Genomic DNA, 23,662 nt, shown 5'->3' on the forward strand with positions numbered 1-23,662 from the left:
GAGTTGTGTTATTTTACTGTTAACCCCAATTCTTAATAAGTAGGTCTCATTCCATAAAATAGGACCCGAGCTAAAAAAGCACAAGTTTGTGGTAACATATCTTAACAGTAGCCCACACTGATAACTATGCCTCTAAGCTTCTTAATGACCAAAACAGTGCTATGGCAGTCATACCTGCCAATTCCAAGGGAATTTATTTTGAAGAAAACGTTAAGATAGTAGAAAGAAATTAAATTATACATTTTACAAATGAAATAAATGGAACAAATTAGTAAATTTTACCTAAATTAAACAAAATTCCTGATTGTTTTCTTGTCTGGAGTTTTGACTAGTGGGGCTCAAGGTTTTTGAGTTGTTTTACTGTTGGACAATAGATTGTAAACTACTTTGGTGTGGGTTTTTGAATAGCAGTATATCAAATTTAAAATAAATAAATACAATTTAAAATTCTGCATAAATGACCAAATATTTGAAGCTCCAAGGATAGAATCTGATGTCATGAATCTTCATTTGCAGGAATCTGGGAATCATTCCTTTAATTTTGTCCCCTTTCAACTTACTTTGGTCCAGTCATTGCAGAAACTGTCCTTAGACAGGGGCTATGCCTCAGCATCTCAAATGTTATAATCCCAGGCCCTAAATCTGGTCACCAGGTGTCAAGACTGCATGATGACTGTGAATTCTCCCACCCCCTCTCTCCCACTCATCTCAGGGGCTGTGAACACTGCCTCTGCAGAATCTCCATTCCCAGCCTCATTCACTAAAGGAAGAGCAAGACTTGATCCGGTAAACAGAACCCAAGTCCCTCCACCTGACAGTGCACAACACTACAACCAAGCAACTAGGCCTGCCTTGTTACATTTTTCTCTCATGCTATACTCAGAAGGCAGTGAACTAGTGTTGCCAACAGGATCCAGATTCAGTCAACAGGGTTGATCCAATCCTGGGCTTACATGATGCATTCAGGGACCTGTAGCCTTGCTTTTCTTAGGAAATCCAATGTGGTTCTGATTTCCCTGCAAGCAATGGGGAAAGCCAAGGACTGGATCAACCATGTTGGGCGAACCTGGATCCTGTTGGCAATCCTACATTGAACACTGTCCCATGGAAGCTTACTCAGATGTATAATTCTTTGAACATCTCTGAAAAATGCAGAATAGAGAGACCATTGTAAAAGTGCATTGTTAAAAGACATATAGAGAGGGCACTAAACTTTTCTTTCAAAAAAAAAAAGCCTGCTTTCTATGAGGGAAATAGCATCAGTGACAACCAATGATTTTGTTGTTACAGTTTTACATTATTGCACAATGCTTGTTTCTTTAGCTTCTTGAGACTCAAAAATATTTGGATATATAGCCAGTAGTAAAACAAAAACACAAAAACTCAGTGAAAGCTAATTAGTTTGGTGCTACATTTATCCTGTGCTGCTTACAGGATATGGCCTCTTTGTTAGTGGCTGTTTAGTGTCCTGATGAGGACAAGCATTAGAAAGTCTGAGAAACGTCCATGGCAAGGAGCAGTATATCATTTAGTATTTTGGTCCACCACAGTGTATTCTGTCTCTGACACTTTGGAGGCATCAATGAGTTTTGTGAGACCAGTCTTGGCAGAGTATTTGAAAATGAAGGCCTTCATGAGCTCATATCTGTAATTTCTGTTAATGAAACTGTAGAGTAATGGATTTATGCAGCAGTGGATCAGGGAGAAACACTGAGTGATGTGAAGAGCTGCGTACAAGAATGATTCCATATGACAACTGAAAGACATGAACAGGGCTGAGAAGATGTCCAGTAGTACCACTCCATGGTACGGCAGCCAACAGACAAGGAAGACAATAACATAGGAGAAAATAATCTTACTGCTAACATTTCTTTCTTGGTCATTTGTAGCAGATAAGGTCTTTGCCAGGAGACAATAGAAGACTGCAATGATTGGAAAAGGGATGATAAATCCTAAGGCAACAGAGACCAATTCCATACCAATCATCCATTCTTTAAAAGTGTCTTCTGGGTACATAGGGCGACAGATGGTTTCATTGGTTGCTGGCAAGAAGACTGTCTTCAGGAAATAGGTGTCAGGAAGGGAGACACAGAAAGCAAGAAGCCATACAAAGAAGCAGATGAGCTGACGTATGATCTTTCTTTTACAAGTACTGGAGGCAGGAAACAAAATGACAGAAAGGTAGCGGTCCACACTCATACAGGTGAGAAAAAAAATGCTACCAAAAAGGTTAATGGAGAAGATAAAATGTGTGATCTTACATATAAACTCTCCCATAGTCCACTGATCGTGCTGGATCATGGAAACAACCCAGAATGGAAGGGTGAGGACCACACACAAGTCAGCAATAGCCAAATTGAAGATATAGAGGTGAGTTTCATAACCTGTAATTTTGGCCTGAAGACTCAACCAGATAACCACAGAGTTGGCCAGAAGACCAATCACAAAGATGAAGATGTAAAATATAGCTAATATATATGTTAAAATGGTTTTGTTTAGCATGTTAGGACAGGAAATTGACTCCAAAATAATACAGTCTTCATTGGTGCATGTCACATTGAAATCAGTGGCATTGGGTCCTTCCATGAAATCGGAACTGAAATTCACATCAATCACATTCATGATGACCAGTTAACTTGGGAGTCAAAGGACCTACAAGAAAAGAGAGAAAATTAAAACATTGTAGTTAGATCATACCAAACGGTTTGCATTATTGAAATCAAATGCTCACTTGATCACATCTGTGAACCATTTTGTGAATAGGATGCTTTATCTAAACTAGTATCATTATAAATTACACTGAATGAAAACATAGAAAGCAAATTGGGACTGCTATGAAAACACATTAAATCTTCATTTGTGCTAAGGAAAGGGAGAGAACATTGGCTTTTTGTGTTACTTCTATTACCATATATGCATGACATCATCTACTTGGCTCTAGTTGCTAGGTATGGGAGAGATCAACAAAGTGTATGGAGGCCAAATAAATGTCAGATTATAGTAAAACCATCTGTCATATAAATAATGATGCTAGTGCTCTCTCATAGTGGAATCCTTTAGCTATATTAAATGCCTATTTTCAAACACTGGGAAATTATTTTGCTGTAATCTACTTTGGTCTTTTTCTTTTCTTTTAGCAAAAGTGGAATGAGCTGTTAAAGAAATAACCATTTTATATATCTGGTCAAGTACTAGGTTTATGTGCACATATTAGCTACTCTGAAAACTGAACCTGCAAGTCTTATGTTTAAGAAACACTAAACTAAGATAAACATTTAGGAAATTAGCCATCATATTTCAATGGAACGATTCTCCATACCCCAGTTCAAGCATATTTACATAGAAAGATTCCAGCACATAAAGGAATCACTCTCTCTATCTCTAGTATAAATCTTTAGCTAGAATGGGACTTGCTATAGGTATAGGAATGAAATGTGGTGGTCAATACTTAATAAAGGCTACAGGTATGCCTCTAACCACATCATCTCTTGCTTTCATTTCCATTTGTTCTCACCTCTTTGACACACACCCTTCATCTCTCACTCCCCCTTCAGCTCTTGCTCTCACCTCCCTCAACAGCAAAATTATATCAGCAACAGTGGGAGGAAGTACTGCTGAGAATGCTGCTGCTTCTCCTGCAGTCAACTACCCTTTTGTTTAGAATGACCTAATCAACCACAGAAGGAGGGGAACAGTGGCTTAGCTAGGAATGTGAATGGGTCCTTGGCAAAAAAATTAACATGGGCCCCTTATAATCAAGTTATAGGGGCCCGTGTTATATAGATGTAAGAGATCTGCCTGTACCGGAAACGGATTTCAAGGGTGATGATGCGGAGGAACTTAAAGAAATCTCGGTGAACCTGGAAGATGTACTGAGCCAAACTGACAAATTAAAGAGTAGTAAATCACCTGGACCGGATGGCAAACATCCAGGGGTACTCAAGCATGAAATTGCTGAACTGCTGCTAGTAATATGTAACCTGTCGTTAAAATCGTCTGTAGTACCTGAAGATTGGAGGGTGGCCAACGTGACTCTGATTTTTAAAAAGGGTTCTAGGGGTGATCCGGGAAATTATAGACCGGTAAGCCTGACATCAGTGCTGGGCAAAATTGTAGAAACTACTATAAAGAATAAAATTATAGAACACGTAGACAAACATGGTTTAATGGGACAGAGTCAGCACGGGTTCAGCCAAGGGTAGTCTTGCCTCACCAATTTGCTTCATTTCTTTGAAGGCGTGAATAAACATGTGGATAAAGGTGAGCCGGTTGATGTAGTGTATCTAGATTTTCAGAAAGCTTTTGATAAAGCTCCTCATGAGAGACTCCTGAGAAAATTAAAGAGTCATGAGATAGAAAACAAGGTTCTGGTGTGGATTAGGAATTGGTTATTGGACAGAAAAAAGAGAGTAGGGTTAAATGGTCATGTCTCTCAATGGAGGAAAGTGAACAGTGGAGTGCCGTAGGGATCTGTACTGGGACAGGTACTATTTAACATATTTATAAATGATATGGAAATCGGAACGATGAGTGAGGTGATCAAATTTGCAGATGATACAAACTATTCAAGGTTCTTAAAACATGTGCAGGCTGTGAAATATTAGGAAATTAGAAGACTGGGCGTCCAAATGGTAGATTAAATTTAATGTGGACAAATGCAAGATGATGCACATTGGAAAGAATAATCTGAATCACAGTTACATGATGCTAGGGTCCACCTTGGGGATCAGCGCTCAAGAAAAAGATCTGGGTGTTGTTGTAGATAATGCGCTGAAATCTTCTGCTCAGTGGGCGGTGGTGGCCAAAAAAGCAAACAAGATGCTGGGACTTATTAGGAAAGGGATGGTGAGTAAGACCGAAAATACTATAATACTATAATGAACTCCTCTCATATGAGGAAAGGCTAAAGAGGTTAGGATCAGCTTGGAAAAGAGACGGCTGAGGGAAGATATGGTTGAGGTCTACAAAATTCAGAGTGGTGTAGAACGAGTAAAAGTAAATCGATTTTTTACTTGTTCCAAAATACAAAGACTAGGGGACACTTGAGGAAGTTACATAGAAATACTTTAAAAACAAATAAGAGGAAATATTTTTTCACTCAACAAATAGTTAAGCTCTGGAACTCTTTGCTGGAGGAGGTGGTACCAGCAGTTTGCATATCTGGGTTTAAAAAAGGTTTGGACAAATTCCTGGAGGAAAAATCCATAATCTGCTATTGAGAGACAGACATGGGAAGCAACTGCTTGCCCTGGGATTTGTAGTATGGAGTGTTGCCACTATTTGGGTTTCTGCCAGGTACTTGTAACCTGGCTTCACCACTGTTTGGAAAACAGAATACTGAGCTAGATGGACCATTGGTCTGATCCAGTATGGCTACTCTTATGTTCTATGTAAGTTTCAAGGTTACTAAAGATTTTCCATCCCATCTATCAAAAGTATGTCTAGATGGCTTACAATCTAATAGGAAAAGAAAACCTCCCCACAAAAAGTATACATAATACCAGAGCGGACATATTAACAGAAAAGGGGCAGGGGAGGAACTACAATATCTTATAGGAAAGAAAGAGAGAGAGAGAGAGAGAGAGAGAGAGAGAGAGAGAGAGAGAGAGAGAGAGAGAGAGAGAGACTCTCTTCCAAAGTAGAGAGACCATGGTGGGGGAGGAGGGAGAGAGAAGGAATTCCTTCAGATCTCCAGTGTACAAACAAAAAAGTAAACATATTTGAGCCCTATATAAGAAACCTGTCATAGTAATAGAAATAGAAACTGAAATGCAAGACATAAGAGATGCACATTTCCCAAAGCTGACATATTACAATTAATACATTAAAAAAAGAATACTTTTTTCTACCTTTGAGGGCCTTCTGTCCTTTTGAAATTTGTTCTCTTTTCATTCCCACTATCCATCTTTCCTCTGTATCCCTTCTATTCCAGCATCTACCCTCTGTGTCCCTGTCCTCCCATGTTCAACACCTGCCCTCTCAGTGTCCCTATCCTTCCCTGTATCCGTCTCTTCTATGTGTCCCTGTCTCTACAATCCCACCATACCGAGCATTTTTCTGTGTCCTTTTCTCTCCATTTATCCAGCTTGTCGCCTCTTCTTCCCCTCTTTTCACAACCCCCCACCCCAGGCCCAGCACCTCTCCCTCTTCTCCCCCCTATCACACAGTCCAGCTTCACTCTCTCTCTCCATTGGTCCGGTGTATAGGATTCAGTCTCTATTTTCCTTCCACTTACCCCAGGATCCAGCATCTCCCCCTCTCCCCCTTTCCACTCAGCCCCTTGGGTCCAGCATTCTCTCACCTTTTTTCCCAGGTTTCTCTCTCCTCCTTCTGCCTCGATTCCCTCTCCCTCCACACAGGTCCTGGTATCCATCCTCTTCTCTCCCCCCAACCCCCATGAGGTCCTGATATTCCTCTGCACCCATTCCCCTGTGGTCTGATATATCTCTAACCCCTTATCTCTCTGCCCCCCACCACAGTCCCAGAATGTCCCCTCTTCTACCCCCCCCCCCCCCGCGAGTAGGTCCCAGCATTTCTCCTCCTCTTTCCCCCTCCCATCACAGATCCAATATCGCCTCTCCTCATGGGAACCTACATCTCTCTAACCCCCTTCTCTCCTCCCCCCATGGCCACTGAAACCTATGTGTGAGTGGCAAGCAGAGGCAGTAGCAGCAAGGTAGACAGACTGCCTTCAGCAGAGAGGCAGGATGTGGCATTGGAAAGGCCCTAGCAGCGCCAGCCAGAGGTAGTCTGTTCACCTTGCTGCCTATGTTAGCTGCCCACCATGGATTCTGAGGGTCACAGGGGGGGGGGGGGAGAAATGCTATTGGTTTTCTAGTGGAAATTTTTTTCTACCTTTTTCATACTAGATATCAATGCATTTAACCTCACCTCTTCCTCCATTCAAGCATAGCTCTATGTATAAACCAGCAAGATTTCTCCACATCCTTCAATTCTAAAGTTATGAATAGGGTTTCTGAGAAATACTGGTTTCGAAATGGGGTGGGGGTGCTCCAATCAGGCCATGGCCATGGCTCCACCAAAATATTCCTCATGCATTGGCTCCCCACCCCTTGAGGTCTGGCATCTCTCTCCCTCCCTCCCTCCCTCCCTTCCCTTTCCTCCCTCTCTCTATCAGACCATCATCTCTCCCGCTGGTAGTGGCAATGCTAAAGACATAGGACTTTCCCTCTGTTGTGTACTTACTAACCCAGAGCTTTCTTCCGCTGTGTACTGCCTCCACTGATGCATTTTCCTGTTTCTTGAGGGGTGGGACACAGCAGAAGGAAGACTCCTGGCCAGCTGGGGACAGTGTGTCCTGAGCACTGCTGCCAGCATCAAAAACAAGTTTCTGTTTTTTTAATTTTATTTATTCAGTTTAATCAAATTTACAAGAACTTTCTTGATTGGAAAAGCTTCATAAAATTAAAATATATCATAACATGGAAAATGAATAATCCATAAGGCAAACTTTAGCACTCAAGTCCATAAATTGGAAATCTAAGAATTAGGAATATTAGGAGACAAATAATAATACAGAAAATTATTTAGGCTTTCAACAAAAACTATTGAGATGAGTTACTTATTTCATTAGCGCTTATCCTTTTTTGCCGAGGTTATAAGAGCTGACACATGTGAAGGTTCTGTAAATACATATTTCTTCTCGTCAAGTCTAATTATGCACTTGCAGGGGTATCTTAAGAAAAAGGTGCCCCCCAAGTGCAACACTTCAGGCTTAAGGACCAAGAATGTTTCATCCGCCTCCTTGTCTCCTTGGAGACATCAGGAATAATAATATTTTATAACCCAAAAGGGTTTTTCCTTATTTCGGGAAAATAGGCGGAAAATCCAACTCTTGTCAGGTAATAGTGCAACGGTCGCAACCAAAGTCGCAGCCGTTGCAAGTTCAGAATCAGAGGTTTTCAAGCAAAGAGATACATCTAATGGAGTTTCTGATATTTGATTCAGTTCCTTCCTGGGACATAATAAGCAAGAGGTAAATGGTGGTAAATTCTGATCTGGTATGTTCAAAATATCCCGCAAATAACGCTTTAGCATTTCAAGAGGAGGAACAATCTTTATCCTAGGAAAATTAACAAATCTTAGGCTATAAGTTTTTGTATAGTTACGAATATCTCCATTTTTTCCTAAGATTGTCAAATCATTGTCATCAAAGGTTGAAATGTTTCCAATTTAATAATTCTTTGGTCCATCTTTTCAGTCTTATCCTCCGTTACTTTAATCTTTTCCTCTCTTCTTTTTAAGTCATTCTCTAGTAAATTTACTCTAGGAACAAGTTCATTAGTCTGTTTCAAGAAAGTTGACCCAAAGTGGAAACTAAATCCCATAATGGGTCCAAAGTAACCTCCTTTGGTTTAACCACAAGTTCCTTTGGAATTTCAAACCTCTCAGAAGTCTTCACAGGGATCCCACTCTGGCCCTCGGCACCTCTCCCCGCATTCCACGGCGGGCAGCGTCTCTCCCTTCTCTGATGGAAGCGAGTCCTCCACTCGACGCTCTTCCGGGTCCATACCGCCTTCACTGGGGGACCCCGTCGAGTCAACGTAAAAGGAGCTTGCGCCTACCGGCTGGGGAGGCAGAGTTCGCATATCGGGACTCAAGGTGGTATCAAAGCCAGGGGAGACCGATTCTCCTATATCGCCGGAACTCCCTACTGGCAGCATTCCGATATCCGAAGAAGCTCCCTGCGGTCTCAGAAAACGGTCAATAGGGCCAGGTAAGGAGGGAGTTGGTAGCGAGGCTCTGGCTGCCAATCTCCCTCGACGTTTAGGCATTGCATCAACTAAAGGACAAGACTCGCAGCGTCTCAATAGGATGCGGCCATCTTGGATCCCCCAAAAACAAGTTTCAAGGACAACATGGGGGAAAGTAGGAAGGAGAAAAGCTGAACCTGCAGGCTGGGGGTGTGTGTGTGGGGGGGGGGGGAGGGTATAGGAGAGAGGGAAGCATGAAGACATTTGTTGTTTCCCCAGCAAGGAGGGTAGTAAGAAAGGAGGCAGAGATGTTGGTCTGAGGGAGGAACAAAAAGAAAAAAGGATTCACACACCTTCCACAAAGGAAATCAAAGGAAACCAGAAAGGGTGGAAGTGGGATTCAGAATGACCAAAGCAAACAGCTGAGTAAAAGCATTCAAAAGTCTTTGCCAAAGGTAGACTGAACCAAGGAGACCTAACACGTGTTTCGACTAAAAAGCCTTCCTCAGGGGTCATGTAAGTTTGCAGAGTTCTCTTAAAATAGTAGTAAACCTGCACTAACAGGGCTTAGTTGTAAAAAGTGACGTGATGCAAAACAATCCTGGTGGTAAAATATATGCTTTCAATGCTTCATTCCTGGATAAAGAATCTGTACATTCCAGTCTTTTATCTGGCATTGCAGCCGAGACCAACATGGGGAAAAATCACACAGCAATGTCCTCCTGAATAAGCTGATCACATCGTTTGCTGTCTTCTTTCAAAACAGTAACTCCGTAGTGACAAGAGACCAGCATGAAGAACTCCAGAATGTTTCAGTACTAAACCCTATCCCGTTCTTCAGCTCCAGCTTTCGAATTGTGTTCCAATCCTAATTCAACTGGTTAAACTTCATTATGCCTATAAAATTCAGTTAAGGAAAAAAAACATCTCAGCACTCAGCTACCTCCTGCCTCGGCTGAGATGTTTTATTTCTTTAACTGAATTTTATAGGCATAATGGAGTTTAACCAGTTCATGATTCAAAAGAAAAGAGATTCGAACTAACCCGATTAGAAAAATAAAATGCAAAACAAAGGTAAAAAAAACAGAAAACATATTTAAAATTTTTAGGGTCTGGAATGTGTCAGCTTTGGGAAATGTATATTTTTTCTAATTTTGTATTTTGCAGAATACACAAAAAAAATGCAACTATTTTCTGTTTCTCATTCCAGTAGTTCACTGCTTACAGAGTCTAGTTTTCTTGGGGATTTTCATTTCAGTTTTTGTTTGCATGCTTCTGCTTCTAATTGTGGTCCCCTATTTTGTATTAGGTGAGAGTCTGTCAATGTTCTTCATTTGTGACAAAACATGGATTCTGCTAGTAAAGTGTTCTTCACTGCAAGGCCTAGGGGGCCAGTGGAGACCCCCACTGATCCTTGGTGTGGTTCTCTAACTCTCTTTTCTCTCTTTTATTGATTTATTGAATACTTTCAACTTGTCCAGAGGCTTATTGCTGGCACTGTCTCCAGAACAACTGTTCTGTTTTCCTTCAGGTCTGTATGGTTTTGAGGGGCCGATGCACAAACGTTCCCAGCACAAACGTTCCCAGAGGAAACCTCTTGCTATTTCCACCTTGGTAAAAGTTACTGAGATGGAAATAGTGAGCAATTCCCAATGAAAATCACATGCAAATAAGCTGCTCACAAAAAAAGTGAGCAGCACGGTAGAGGGAAGCGCATGCATATGCATACAACATCCACTCCCCCAGAGCAGCTACACATGGCTTTCATATATTTATTTATTTTAATATATTTAACCATCTCTCTGACCTCATATGCAACTTTCTTTAAACCAATCACCTTACTTTCTAACTCTTCCTACTTTCTTACCTACTTATATGTTACTTCTTTGCTTTATCCTTCACTATCAATTATAATGCACTATTACTTATTGTGTTGACATTGTAAGTAGTATACCATGCCATACTTTGTATTGTTTTTGAATATTTTTACTGCTGTAATTGCCTAATGCTCACGTTTGATCTATTCTTACTGTAGACCGTCTTGAGTGAATTCCTTCAAAAAGGCGATAAATAAATCCTAATAAATAAATATATGCATGCAAGCAGCATGTATGAAAGCCGAGTGTAGCATTTTTTTTTCCTTTTGCAAAAGGTACTCTGAGAATCTTTCTCTCCCCTACTCTGACCAGGTTTGATTTCCTCATGCCAGCAGCCCTCCCTCTCATCTCTCCAATCCTGATGTTCAGCTCCATGAATATAGGGGGCTGCTGCCAGCTGCCACTGTTGTGTGCCAAGGATGTAGAGGGACAGGGGCAGGGGCTGCTGCTGCTGTGGAGGGCAGGAGGCAGGAGAGCAGCAAGGGCAGGAAGAGGAGCGGATCAAAGGGTCGCACAAGTGCCAGGACAAGAGTTTTGTCGGCCTTTACTTGATGTCCCCGCTTGCACTCACGGCTTGTACCCCTGGGTCAGGAGCAGGCATAATCTCTCTCTCTCTCTCTCTCTTCTGCACAGCTTTTACAGCCCGATGCTCTTACATCCTCTGCCTCTACTTCAGCTTACCATTGTGGACAGGCACGGCTGGAACAGGATAGACAGTACCAGTCCTGGCTCCACTTTTCCAGCTGCGCCAGACCTTCTGTTAAAACGTCTCTGGAAAAGGAAGGCAGGCCTTTCTGTGCATCACTCGTAAATGTCTATGCATCCCTTGGAATGCACATTTGAATGATTATCAGCTTAGTTACACAGATTAGCATAGGATTTCCATTGTCTGCTGCCTCACACAGTAAACAGCCATTCTCCACCCATGATGTGCCTACAGGGGTGGCCCAAGGCAATCTGCTGCCCGAGGCAGGGATGAGATGCCGCAAACCCCCACACTCGATCTAGCATCTCCTCCCTTCCCTCCTCTACCCACTTCCCCACGTTTACCTTATTTTGTTTTCCAAAAGGTGGCAGCATTCCCATAGGCTGCCCTTCTGCCGGCACCTTCGCTACTGTGTCCAGCCTCTGAGGAAACAGGAAGTTAAGTCAAGAGGTGGGCCGCAGTGGGAGAAGAGGCCGGTGCCAGCGACAGAGCAGCCTGTGGGAATCATTGCCACTGCCGCCTTTTGGAAAAGAAACAAAATAAGGTAAAAGGGCCACAGATATCCCATCCACAAACGGACTTGCTAAATACTTTAAAGACAAAATTGTAAATTTACGCAACACGCTACCACAGAACACCACCGACATAAAGAAATTCATCGACTGCCTGGACCCAACTCTCGATGAATACCCAGTGGATCGAACTTTCGCTCTCCTCACCCCCGAAACAGTCACCCAGGCGTTTAATAATTCGCCAAGACTCTCTGCAAATTGGACACCTGTCCCAGATACCTAATAAAATCCGCTCCTCAATGCTTCATATTAGCTCTTACATCCCATCTTAATTACTTACTTCAACAAGGACTCTTCCCCAAGGAAAATGGCAACATCCTACTCACCCCTATACCAAAAGATACAAAGAAAAAAAAACAAATGAAATCACCAACTACCGGCCGGTAGCATCTATCCCACTGGTAGTCAAACTGATGGAAAGCATGGTACCAACACAACTCACCAACTACCTAAACAAATTCTCAATACTACACAAATCACAATTGGGATTTCGTTCCAACCACTGCACAGAAACAGTACTAATTACTCTCCTAACCAAATTCAAACAAGAAATTGCAGCAGGCAAAAGCTTACTTCTCCTACAATTTGACATGTCTAGCGCGCTTGACATGGTTAACCATAAAATATTACTAACATCCTCGAATACTTCGGGATTGGCGGCAATGTACTTAGTTGGAATAAGGGCTTCCTAAACACTAGAACCTATCAAGTTAAATCAAATTCAAATATATCATCACCATGGGTTACAAACTGCGGGTTACCCCAAGGATCACCACTATCACCGATCCTCTTCAACCTACCCCACTAGCCACATCCTTATCCAACCAAGGACTTAACCCTACATATATGAAGATGATGTCATGATATACATCCCCTTCAAACACGACCCAACAGAAAATCTCCAACGAAACCAAACTCAGCCTGCAAATCATGAACTCATGGGCGGATGCATTCCAACTAAAACTAAACACAGAAAAAACACACTACACTGTCTCATCCTCGCATCGCAATATAACACGAATAAAAACAATAATATAAATCACCCCAGACTACACCATCCCTGTTTCTGAAAGCCTAAAAATTTTCGGAGTTACCATCGATCAAAACCTCACACTTGAAACCCAAGCGAAAATCACAACAAGGAAAATGTTACAATCAATGTGGAAACTCAAACGAATAAAACCTTTCTTCCTGAGAGCAACATTCCGCAACCTGTTACAATCAATGGTACTAAGTCACCTGGACTATTGTAATGCAATCTACGTGGGATGCAAGGAACAAATCATAAAGAAACTCCAAAATGCTCAAAACACCACTGCCAGACTTACTTTTGGAAAAACAAGATACGAAAGCGCCAAACCCCTACGCGAAAAACTACACTGCCTCCCGATCAAAGAACTTATTGCCTTCAAAATCTGCACTCTAGTTCATAAAATCATCTACGGCGAGGTCCTGGGATACATGATAGACCTCATCAACTACCAGCCAGAAACACTACAAGATCAACACGTACATACTTAAACCTCCATCACCCAAACTGCAAAAGACTCAAATATAAATCAATCTATGCATCCAGCTTCTCCTTCATAAGCACGCAATTATGGAACCCATGAAAACAACACATGATCTACTAAAATTTCGGAAATCACTAAAAACTAATCTATTCAAAAAGGCATACCCCAATGACCCAACCTAAATGCCTTGATCCTGCAACACAAGGAAACTACTACCTGACCTGGACAAAATTAACCCTTCCTCCCTATTCCCTAATGTGTCTATCACACATGAACCTTCTCACTTTGTATCTGTTATACCAGAACTGGCGATAGCCACCACAGTACTATGTAAGCCACATTGAGCCTGCAAATAGGTGGGAAAATGTGGGATACAAATGCAAGTAAAAATAAATAAAGAGGGACGCAAGAATGCCACTCCTGGAGCGTGTCACCTGATGTCCCTGCCTCAGGTGGTCTAATGGTAGGGCTGTCACTGTGTGCCTAGTTCTCACCCCCTAACATTACATGCAGCTAATGCATGAATTAGCATGTGCTGTCATGTCATTGTGGTGGCAGTTACAGTGCTTGTGCAGGAACAGATAACGTGCTAATTTGTGCAAAAAGGGCCACATTCAGTAGATGTGCCCATAGTTAGGTGCTGTTAAAATCCACATTAAGTGCCAATTCTATAATTCTTAGTGCTAAGCAACCTTTATACAATAGCACTTAGCACTTAGCACATGCTCAACTTTGGGCACAGGGACTTATGCCTGCCAAAAGCTGGTGTAAATCCTGGTACCCAACTCCTAAAATAAGGAGCATAAAAAGTGGGTTGGCAACAGGGACAGATTAAGGCACAGAGAGAAATCTTAGGAGCTAACCACTGATTTTCTGCACTAGCCCCTGGATTCTATATAGCGTGCCTAGAGAATCTAAGCGTATTCCATAACACGCATGTAACATAATTGGCTTAACAAGCCAATCAGCATTAACAGCACTTAACAAGCAATAAGGAGCACTAATTGGCTACAATTACAATTTACACGCATAACTCGCTAAGTGTATTCTGTAATGAACTGCGCCTAAATTCATGGTCGGTCATATAAACAGGCCATCCTTTTGGCAAAAAAAAAAAAAAACTATATCATTAAAATCTCCTAAGCTTCCAACACAGAGATTCTTTACAAAATCCTTAAGACTTTAACCACATACCATAAAACTTCTTGCCACACTGAGGATTCTTTACCCCAAGCCCAACTACTCACCAGAGTCTAAAATTACTACCCTTCTTGAACATTTTAATGCCGATATTGACTCTGCTTCACTGCTACTCCCTACTGTCTCATTACCCAACTCTCCCCTTAGTCTTTCTATTAGCACTTTATCTAACTTCCAGATTCCTTCTCTTACTGAACTCTCTCAAACTGTGTCCCAAATATGATGTACTTCTACTCCCTTGCACCCTTTTACCTGCCACCATAATTAAAAAACACCATTCTGTTCTTCTCCCATTTCTTCATTCTATGATCTCACTGTCACTCTTCACTGGAGAGATGCCTCATGACTGGAAAAAGGCTATTATTTATCCCAAAATCAAGGACACTAAAAATCTCTTCTAGTGACCCTTCCAATTACAGACCTATAGCTAATCTTCCTTTCCTAGTCAAACTCATGAAAACAAGTTCACTCTCAACTAACTGCTTTCATTGCTACGATTAATGTATTACACCCTAATCAGACAGGATCTCACAAACATCATAGTATTGAAACATCCTTACTAGGTCTTACAAATACTATTCGCTACTTTCTCTCTAGATCTTTCTGCTGCCTTTGACCTTATCAGCCATTCTGTGTTATTATCTCATTTACAGTCTATAGGAATCATTGCTACTGTTCATCATTGGTTTACCTCCTACCTGGACAAAAGGCAATGTACAGTTCATTCTAAAGATACTCAATTCATTCTAAAGATACTCAATCCAACACTTGTCATCTCTCAGTAGGTGTCCCCCAAGGGTCTATCCTTTCTCCTTTGCTTTTCAATATTTTTTTGACACCCCTTCTCACACTGGTTCAGTCTTTTGACCTGACAATATTCGTATGTGCTGATGACATTCAAATTCTCTGTCCTATAGATCTTACCAGTCAACAAGCCATCTTGTCTCTGAATTCCCATTTGGAACAAATTACGTCATGGCTTACAGAAAACAAGTTGGTTCTTAACCTGGAAAAATCTAAGGCTTTACTATTCTCACATACCTCAAATAAGCTACCACTGTCATACCCTATTTTTCTCAGTGGTTTCCCTGTCTCTCAAGTCCACATCCACGTGTATTCTCGGATTCATTCTCCTCATTTACCCTTACTGAACAAATCTCTAAAATTGTCCTTCTATAAACTAGGCCTCATCAGATCAGTCCAACCTTTATTACACACTTCCGCTCTTAACATCCTCATCCACTCTCTGGTTATTACCAGAGTAATTGTAGACTACTGCAATTCCCTCTCTCTTGGGTTGCATGTAAAAGACCATCATCATTTACAGTTGGTTCCAAATACCGCCATCAATAGGCAACCAGTGGGAGGCTTTGAGGTATGGGGTTGTGTGGTCGTATTTCCTAAGATGATAAAGAAGAATCATCTTAGGAAATACGACCACACAACCCCATAACCCCATACCTCAAAGCCTCCACTGGTTGCCTATCCCCCATCGCATCACTTACAAGATCCTATCATTAAAACTCTCATCTCTTCCTAACCACCCTACCTCTCCCGATACCTTATTCCCTATTCTCAAACATGCATACTCTGATCTACACAACTTAATCTTCTTTTGACCCCTAGCCACAGAGAAATTTTCCATGTGCTCTTTCCAAGGTCACAAGCTATGGAATTCTTTGCCCTCTCATCTTAGACAGATTACATCTTTACCTATTTTCAAATCTGAACTTAAACATTTCTCTTTCAGGATGCCTTTTCCTAAAGCTTCTGATGAGGCCATAGACATCTAACAAATTTTATCCCCTCCCTTCTGTTCTTTACATTGTAGTTCTTACCTACCCTTTTGTTGCATGTTTGTCTCTTGTTCTTTCCCCATCTTTTTAGATTGTAAGCTGCCCAGATGGTTGTTCTGTTGGGCGGGATAGTAAATTATCAGTAAACTTGAAAGGAAGGGGAAATGAGCATTCTTAAGTTTGCACACGCTGTTATAGAATATGGCCCAACCCCTGTAAATCTACACGCAGGATTTACACCATGTTTTCATCGGTGTAAATGATTGTGTGTAATTTAGGCACTAGGGTATCAACTAAGCGTATTCTATATACCATGTCTAAATCTTATAGAATATGATTAGGCAAAAATGATTTCCACACAGATTTCTAGGCGCCATATACAGAATCTCCCCCCTAGGCTCGTAAATTAGGCTCATAATTTAGGCATAGGAATGGCAGTGGTGTTTAATAAACCTATCTTCATATCAATAAGGGCTAAAAAAATAACTAGGTCATAAAATTTAGTAAACATGTCTAGATCACTAAAAAATCATAACAGCTATAAAATTAATTTAATAAAGAACATACAGTAGCTATTCTATCCCTCCTTTCTCGCTACATCATGTTGCTGGGAGTAATGAAAATATCCAGGCACTAGGGATGGGCATTCATTTGCAATGATATGGTGTCACGACTGCGGCCGTGCTCCATGCCCCAGTTCACCTTCCACCATTGGTGGGTGTTGGGGCTAGATCCCACGCTTTCCCTGGGGCTCTGAAATGCTTCCTCAGCACAGTGGGACACCAACACTGCCACCTCCAGTGCTCCTGGTCTCCCCGCCAGTCACGTGGTCTGCTCCCTCCTCGGTGCCTCTGGCGCTGGCTCTCCTAGGCACATGCACGCGCTGTGGACCACAATTTAAGGGACCCATGGCGGGAAATCAACAGGACGTCCGATGATGACATCATGAGCAAGGGGTCTTATAGAGATCTTGGGACTCTTCTATACTGCCTTTGCAATGTGTCTCCAAGCTTCTGCTTGGTGTGAGTTGCTACATTTAGTTCATGTTCCTCTCTGTTGTTCCAGCCTTTGCCCTTGTTCCAGCCTGCCTTGTTCTTGCTCCCTTCCTTGGATTGACCCCTTGGCTTTGACCCCGGCATGGCATCTCCGTTCCTCTGGACCTCTGCCTGCCTTGATTCCAGTTTGCCTGACCATGCCTTGATCACAGCCAGCCTGACCTTTGGTATTGCTTAGATTCTTCTAGTCCTCTACCCTGAAAGTGTTACCTGGACTTTCTTGGGCCTTATCAGTACCACCGCTGGCATCCAGTCCAGCTCACCTGCTGTTGACCTCTGTTACAAAACTCTCTACTACCTATCCTGATAACTACGACGTGGGAGCCTCAGCCAACTGCAACCAACTCATCCCTGGACCTCATTCTGCGAAGCATGCACTACTCCTGGGCTGTTTCTAGTCATCCTTACATTCACACATTCTGCATACCCTTCAGGTGAATCTCAAGACTTGGCCAACCTTGATCCTAGCCTGGGTCTGACTCACCTGCCACCAGTCGGGGCCTACCTAGCTTTTGGGTTAGTTAGGCAACGAAACTCGGCTGCAGCCCAAGGACTCACTCTCCCAGCTTTGTGACATATGGGTGATATATGGGAAATGTCAGTGACATATCCCATGTCACTGCATGTCGTTATCAAGTGAAAACAAGCAGAAAAAAACCACAAGAATTTGTGTTTTATCTTTGCCATAATAATGTATACTCTTTCAAGACAGACAACTTTTGCAAAGAGGGTGCCCATTATGCATATGTGAACCACTGTGCATGCACGTATAGAACTAGATTCTATATGTCATGCCTACAAATTTGGCATCCAAAATGAAATTCACAAGCGTATTCTCAATTTAGGTGTACTTTATAGAATAAGCCTAAACTTCTGCACGGTTTATTGACTATGCCGAGAACTGATCCAGGACGCCTAAATTTAGTCATGGTCAATTATGCCACATAACCTGGTGTAAATCCCAATGCGTGTAAATTCTAATTAATGCCAATTAGTGCTGATCATGGTTGTTAACAACTCACAAGGAAACTCCAGACGGCACAAAACACAGCAGCCAGATTGATATTTGGTAAGATACGATTCCAAACGCCCCACCACTCTGTGAGAAACTGCACTGGCTTCCTATCAAGGAACGTATCTCTTTCAAATCAAGGTAAGGTATACACATGAGTCATCTTGTTGGGCAGACTGGATGGACCGTGCAGGTCTTTTTCTGCCGTCATCTACTATGTTACTATGTTACTATGTTTTCAAAATCTGCACCTTAGTCCATAAGATTATCTACGGTGCATCCCCAGGTTACATGATTGACCTAATCAATCTCCCAATCAGAAATAGTACCAGTTCATCACGGTCTTATGTGAATCTCCACTACCCTAATTACAAAGACTAAAATACAAGACAACCCATGCGTCCAACTTCTCTTACATAAGCACGCGCCTGTTGACGCACTGCCACAAGTGGTGAAAACACTTATGATCACCTAAAATTCAGAAATTATTAAAGACTCACCTATTCGGAAAGGCATATCCGAATGACCAACTTAGGTGACTCAAACCTGCAACACTTCACTATCAAAGATCGTACTGAACATTGACAAACCTTTTACCTCAAACCCAACTTGATTGAATCTTATCTTCCTATCCCACTATAACATTTTATACTATTCCCATACCGGACTTGGCAATGCCTTCACGGGTATTATGTAAGCCACATTGAGCCTGCAAATGTGTGGGAAAATGTGGGATACAAATGTAACAAATAAATAAAATAGCAAGATGTAGAGGAGAGACTTGATGACCTGAGCATGTATACTCTGGAGAGAAGGAGAACTGGGGTGATATGATACAGATGTTCAAATATTTGAAAGGTATAAATCCGAAGACAAACATTTTTCAGAGATGGGAAGGGAATGAATAGAGGTTCAAAGGGGGGTCAAAACAGGAATAATGTCAGGAAGTATTTTTTCCCTGAGAGGGTACCTGGAATGCCCTTCCGCGGGAGGTGGTGGAAATGCAAACTGTAAAGGAATTCAAATATGCATGGGATAAAACACAAAGGAATCCTGTTTGGAAGGAATGGATCCAAAGAAGCTTAGTGGAGATAAGGTAGCAACACTGCTAATCAGAAAGCAAAGTCAGTGCTGGGCAAGACTTCTACGGTCTGTGCCCTGATCACAGCTCAATAGAATTGGATGGGCTGCAGTAGAGTTTTCAGGATCTTCGTCAACTTCAGAAATTTAGAACAAGGTCAGTGCCGGGCAGACTTCTATGGTCTGTGCCATGAAAATGGCAAGGACAAATCAAGATCAGGTGTACATATGAAGTATCATATCATACCACATGTAATGAGTTTATCTTGTTGGGCAGACTGGATGAACCGTACAGGTCTTTATCTGTGTCATCTACTATGTTACAATGTATAAGACATACCTGTAATTTGAGCTTCATTCCTTTTATTCCAAAGTATAAAATATTAGAAATAAAGGAGTCAAAATTCAGCCAGCAGAAGTTAGTGTATTTTTAGCCACCGCCAGAAATATCCCCGGATTTTCAATGCTGGGCCATGTCTGGGCACCAGCATTAAATATCTGGTTATACAGGAATTTGCAATGCAAGACGTACGAGGAGAGACTTACCTGAACATGTATACCCTGGAGGAAAGGAGAAACAGGAGTGATATGATACAGACGTTCAAATATTTGAAAGGTATTAATAAACAAAACTTTTCCAGAGACGGAAGGTGGTAGAACTAGGTGGCATGAAATTGAAGTTGCGGGGGGGGGGGGGGGGGGGGGAGGAGTTGTCAGGAAGTACTTTTTCAGGGAGAGGGTGGTAGATACCTGGAATGCACTCCCTCGGGAAGTGCTGGAGATAAAACGGCAATGAAATTCAAAAACGCATGAGATAAACACAAAGTAATCCTGTATAGAGGGTGCGGAACCAAACAAACTTAACAGTGATTAGATGGCAACTCCAGTAATTGGGAAGTGAAGCCAATGTTGGGCAGACTTCTACGTCTATGCCCTGATTGTGGCTGGACAGATTCAGCTTCCATAACTGAAGAACAAGGCCAGTGCGAGGCAGAGGTCTGTGCCCTGAAAATGGCCAGGACAAATCAAAGATCAGTGTATGTATCATACCATATACTATGAGTTTATCTTGTTGGGCAGACTGGATGGGACCATATAGGTCTTATCTGCTATCATTTACTAGGTTATAGATAACACTTATCCAGTTAGTGCAATATTCAGAACTTACCTAGATACATTACACTGGATAAAGATAGGACTATATTTTATGAGGTCCAATTTATCCAGTTAACTTCTGCCTCCAGTCCCAATCACCCACAAAATAGGCACTAACCCCCAATTCATAAAAATTGCACATGCAAATTTGGGCTTGTGCCAATTTGTGAATGCATTTTAATTGCACGAGTCAATTAGTGCCAATAATTGGCTTTTTAACAAATTAGATTAATTAGAACTTACGTGAATAATTTACACGTGGCTCAAAAAGGGGGTGTGAAAATGGAGGGTCATGGGATATGCACAACATCTTTAGGCATAGTTATGCACATAATTTGCATGGCGGTGCCCAACTTTATGCACGACCCCTGTGCTAAGCACAATTCTATAAACCGTGCCTAACTTTAAGAGTGATTTATAGAATAGCACTGATTATTTTGGCGCCTATATAAAATCTAGCCCTAACAGTATATTCGGCAGCCGATTAAGGACTAGATTCTATATATATGCCTAAAAAATCAGCACCCAAAAATACGCCTATGCGTATTCTATAAAGTACACCTAAATTAGGCGTACTTTATAGAATATGCCTAAATTTCCACGGTTTATAGAATACGCCAAGCGCCCATCCACATGACGAAATTTAGTCACGGGCAGTTATGCCAAGTAAAACTTGGTGTAAGGCTGTTGCCTAAATTAGGTGTGGACTGGGTTTATTCTATAACAATGTGCATAGATTTTAGAAACGCCCATGACCCTCGCCCCATTCCACACTTGTGGCCACACCTCTTTTCACTACGCGACTTAGAATTTATGCACATCATGTTACAGAATACGCTTAGACAGTTGTGCGTGTAAATTCTAATTAATGCCAATTAGTGTCAATAATTGCTTAAGTGGCAATTATTGGCACTGATTAGCTTGTTAACTAATTTAGCTGCGCGCGGTAAATCCAGAATACAACCGGATTTGCATGTGCAACTTAAGTCACGCTATATAGAATCCAAGGCAAGTGCCGCTGAATATACCCAGTTAGCCCTGGACAAGCAATTTAAACAGCCAGGAGCCTCTTCTGGACATTAAATCACTTGAATGTCGATCCTAAAATGTCTTCTTAGAAAATAAATGAAACCTATAGTAAGAAAGAGGTCAAGGGAGGAAGAACGGTCAAAGGATCACAAAGAACTCAGCTGCTGCAGGGGAGTGGTACTAACCAAAAAATGTTTTAAATCATTGTGCAGTTCATTCATTTTTCAAGCACCATTTTGGTGAAAAGTAGCAAATGAAAATGAATATTAGATGCCACAAAAAAAGTCCATTTGAAGGTTATTAAGGGCTGACAAATGGATATTTACCATGGCTTCAAAAGCCTAGTGACAGCATAGCCATTACATTAACACCCACAAAAGATTATTCATCAACCATAGTTATGTGAATTTCATTACTTAGAGACCTTACCCTGAATCAAAGGGCATTCCCTCTATGCTCTATAGGAGAAAATCTGCAACAATTATTTTCTCTTCCTCCCATGGAAAATCATGGGAACTGGCCCATGCCACCCTTTATCTTTTTACTCTTTCGTATCCAATTCTCACAGAAATATGAAAGAAGTGTGTCAAAAGGCCTCAAAGGCTCCCATTTCAGCAGCCTTCGTTAATGCTTTATTAAAAGATTGTACTTCTTTGCCTTTCAGAAGGGCCTAAGTGGGGGAAGGGGGAGGGAGCACAGCCAACTTGACCAGAATCAGAGTCATAGGGGGCTCAGCCCAGGCTGCAACTCTCATATATCATTGGAAAAACAAAACTAAGTGCTAAATAGAGGTCTTGATTGAGGATTTCTCAAAAAGGTATGCAGTCTAAGATTTCTAGAGTTGACCAAAAACAGACAAGCAACATTAATTCACTTTTGCTGACTGTTCCAAAATCATTTAGAAATCTAGGGGGTAAATAAAAATCTGAACAGCAAATTGTTGGCCAGCCAAGGGACCTTCTACAGATCACAAAAAGGCCCTTTTTAGATAGATGTAGACATCAGAACTAAGACGTCGAAGATGAGAGGTACACAATTCAGGTGGTATTTTAGAAAAGGATCTGGCAAGGTAAAGTCTTCCAAAAATTCTGCATGAGTACCAGGGGCCCCTGGGCAGTAAAAGTCATTGGGGGGGGCCCCCCCTGGCCACTGCAACATCGCCCCACCCGCTGCACAGCCACCCCCTCCGCACACTACAGCCCCCCCAATCTCCACAGTTGCCGCCCCCCTCCCCACACTACAGACCTCTGAGCCAAAGTGAGCCCTCCCTGGTCCTACCCTGAAGGGCCCAGGGGGTCTAGTGGCTTCTTCAAGGGCAGAAAATACCCTGCCATGATTTCAAAATGGCTGCCAAGACTTCCCATAGCAGTCTTGTGGTCTTGGTAGTCTTAGCAGCCATTTTTAAAACATGGTGGCACTTCCAAGCAGAGTAGCGACAAGCAGGCAGGAAAGAGTGGGATTCTTTCCTGCCCCTGCAGAGGCCACTGGACACCAGAGCCCTTCAAGGTAGGACCGGGGAGGACCCACCGAGGCTGGGGGTGGGGCTGTGTAGCAGCAGGCAACTGGGCAGAGCCTCTGGGAACTGCCTGAATGATGTATTTGCCAGCATGTGCAGCACAAGCAGCCAGTTTACAAAAATTTATGTGTAAGCAGTATGCTGCATCTTACACATGTAAGTTCTGGCATTTACACATATAGGTTCATCCACTTCACAAACCTACATGTGCATGTGTCACCAATTAAATTATGAGGCCACTATTCTAATGATTTCATTTCAGATAGAGGTTGAAAACTACTTGGGATTAGGAAGATTGACTCCCTTAACCCTGTGTAAAGACCTGGCTGACACAATCACTTGTCGTTGGGCAGCTATAAAAGCAATATGCATGTGTAATGCCACTATTTACACACAGAAATTAAGAATAGGATGTTAAAAAAATGAGGATAAAATG

General features: G+C 41.9%; 1 protein-coding gene and 1 long non-coding RNA gene across 2 annotated transcripts in view; both read right to left on the bottom strand.

The window, feature by feature from the left end:
* Positions 1-394: 394 nt before the first annotated feature.
* On the bottom strand, positions 395-21,879 carry LOC115474070. Its single transcript, XR_003942804.1, has 3 exons — positions 21,868-21,879; positions 17,733-17,737; positions 395-475 (listed from the first exon to the last, which is right to left on the bottom strand). It is a non-coding gene; the product is annotated as an uncharacterized LOC115474070 (long non-coding RNA).
* The window catches only part of ACKR3 (atypical chemokine receptor 3), a 55,289-nt gene continuing 32,097 nt past the window's right edge, over positions 471-23,662 (bottom strand). The window contains exon 2 of the mRNA XM_030209379.1: positions 471-2,652. Coding sequence (XP_030065239.1) covers positions 1,525-2,622 — 1,098 coding nt within the window. The 5' untranslated portion in view covers positions 2,623-2,652 and the 3' untranslated portion in view covers positions 471-1,524. The remainder of the gene's footprint in view (positions 2,653-23,662) is intronic.

The sequence above is a fragment of the Microcaecilia unicolor genome, chromosome 7 (assembly GCF_901765095.1).
Source record: "Microcaecilia unicolor chromosome 7, aMicUni1.1, whole genome shotgun sequence".
Classification (NCBI taxonomy): domain Eukaryota; kingdom Metazoa; phylum Chordata; class Amphibia; order Gymnophiona; family Siphonopidae; genus Microcaecilia; species Microcaecilia unicolor.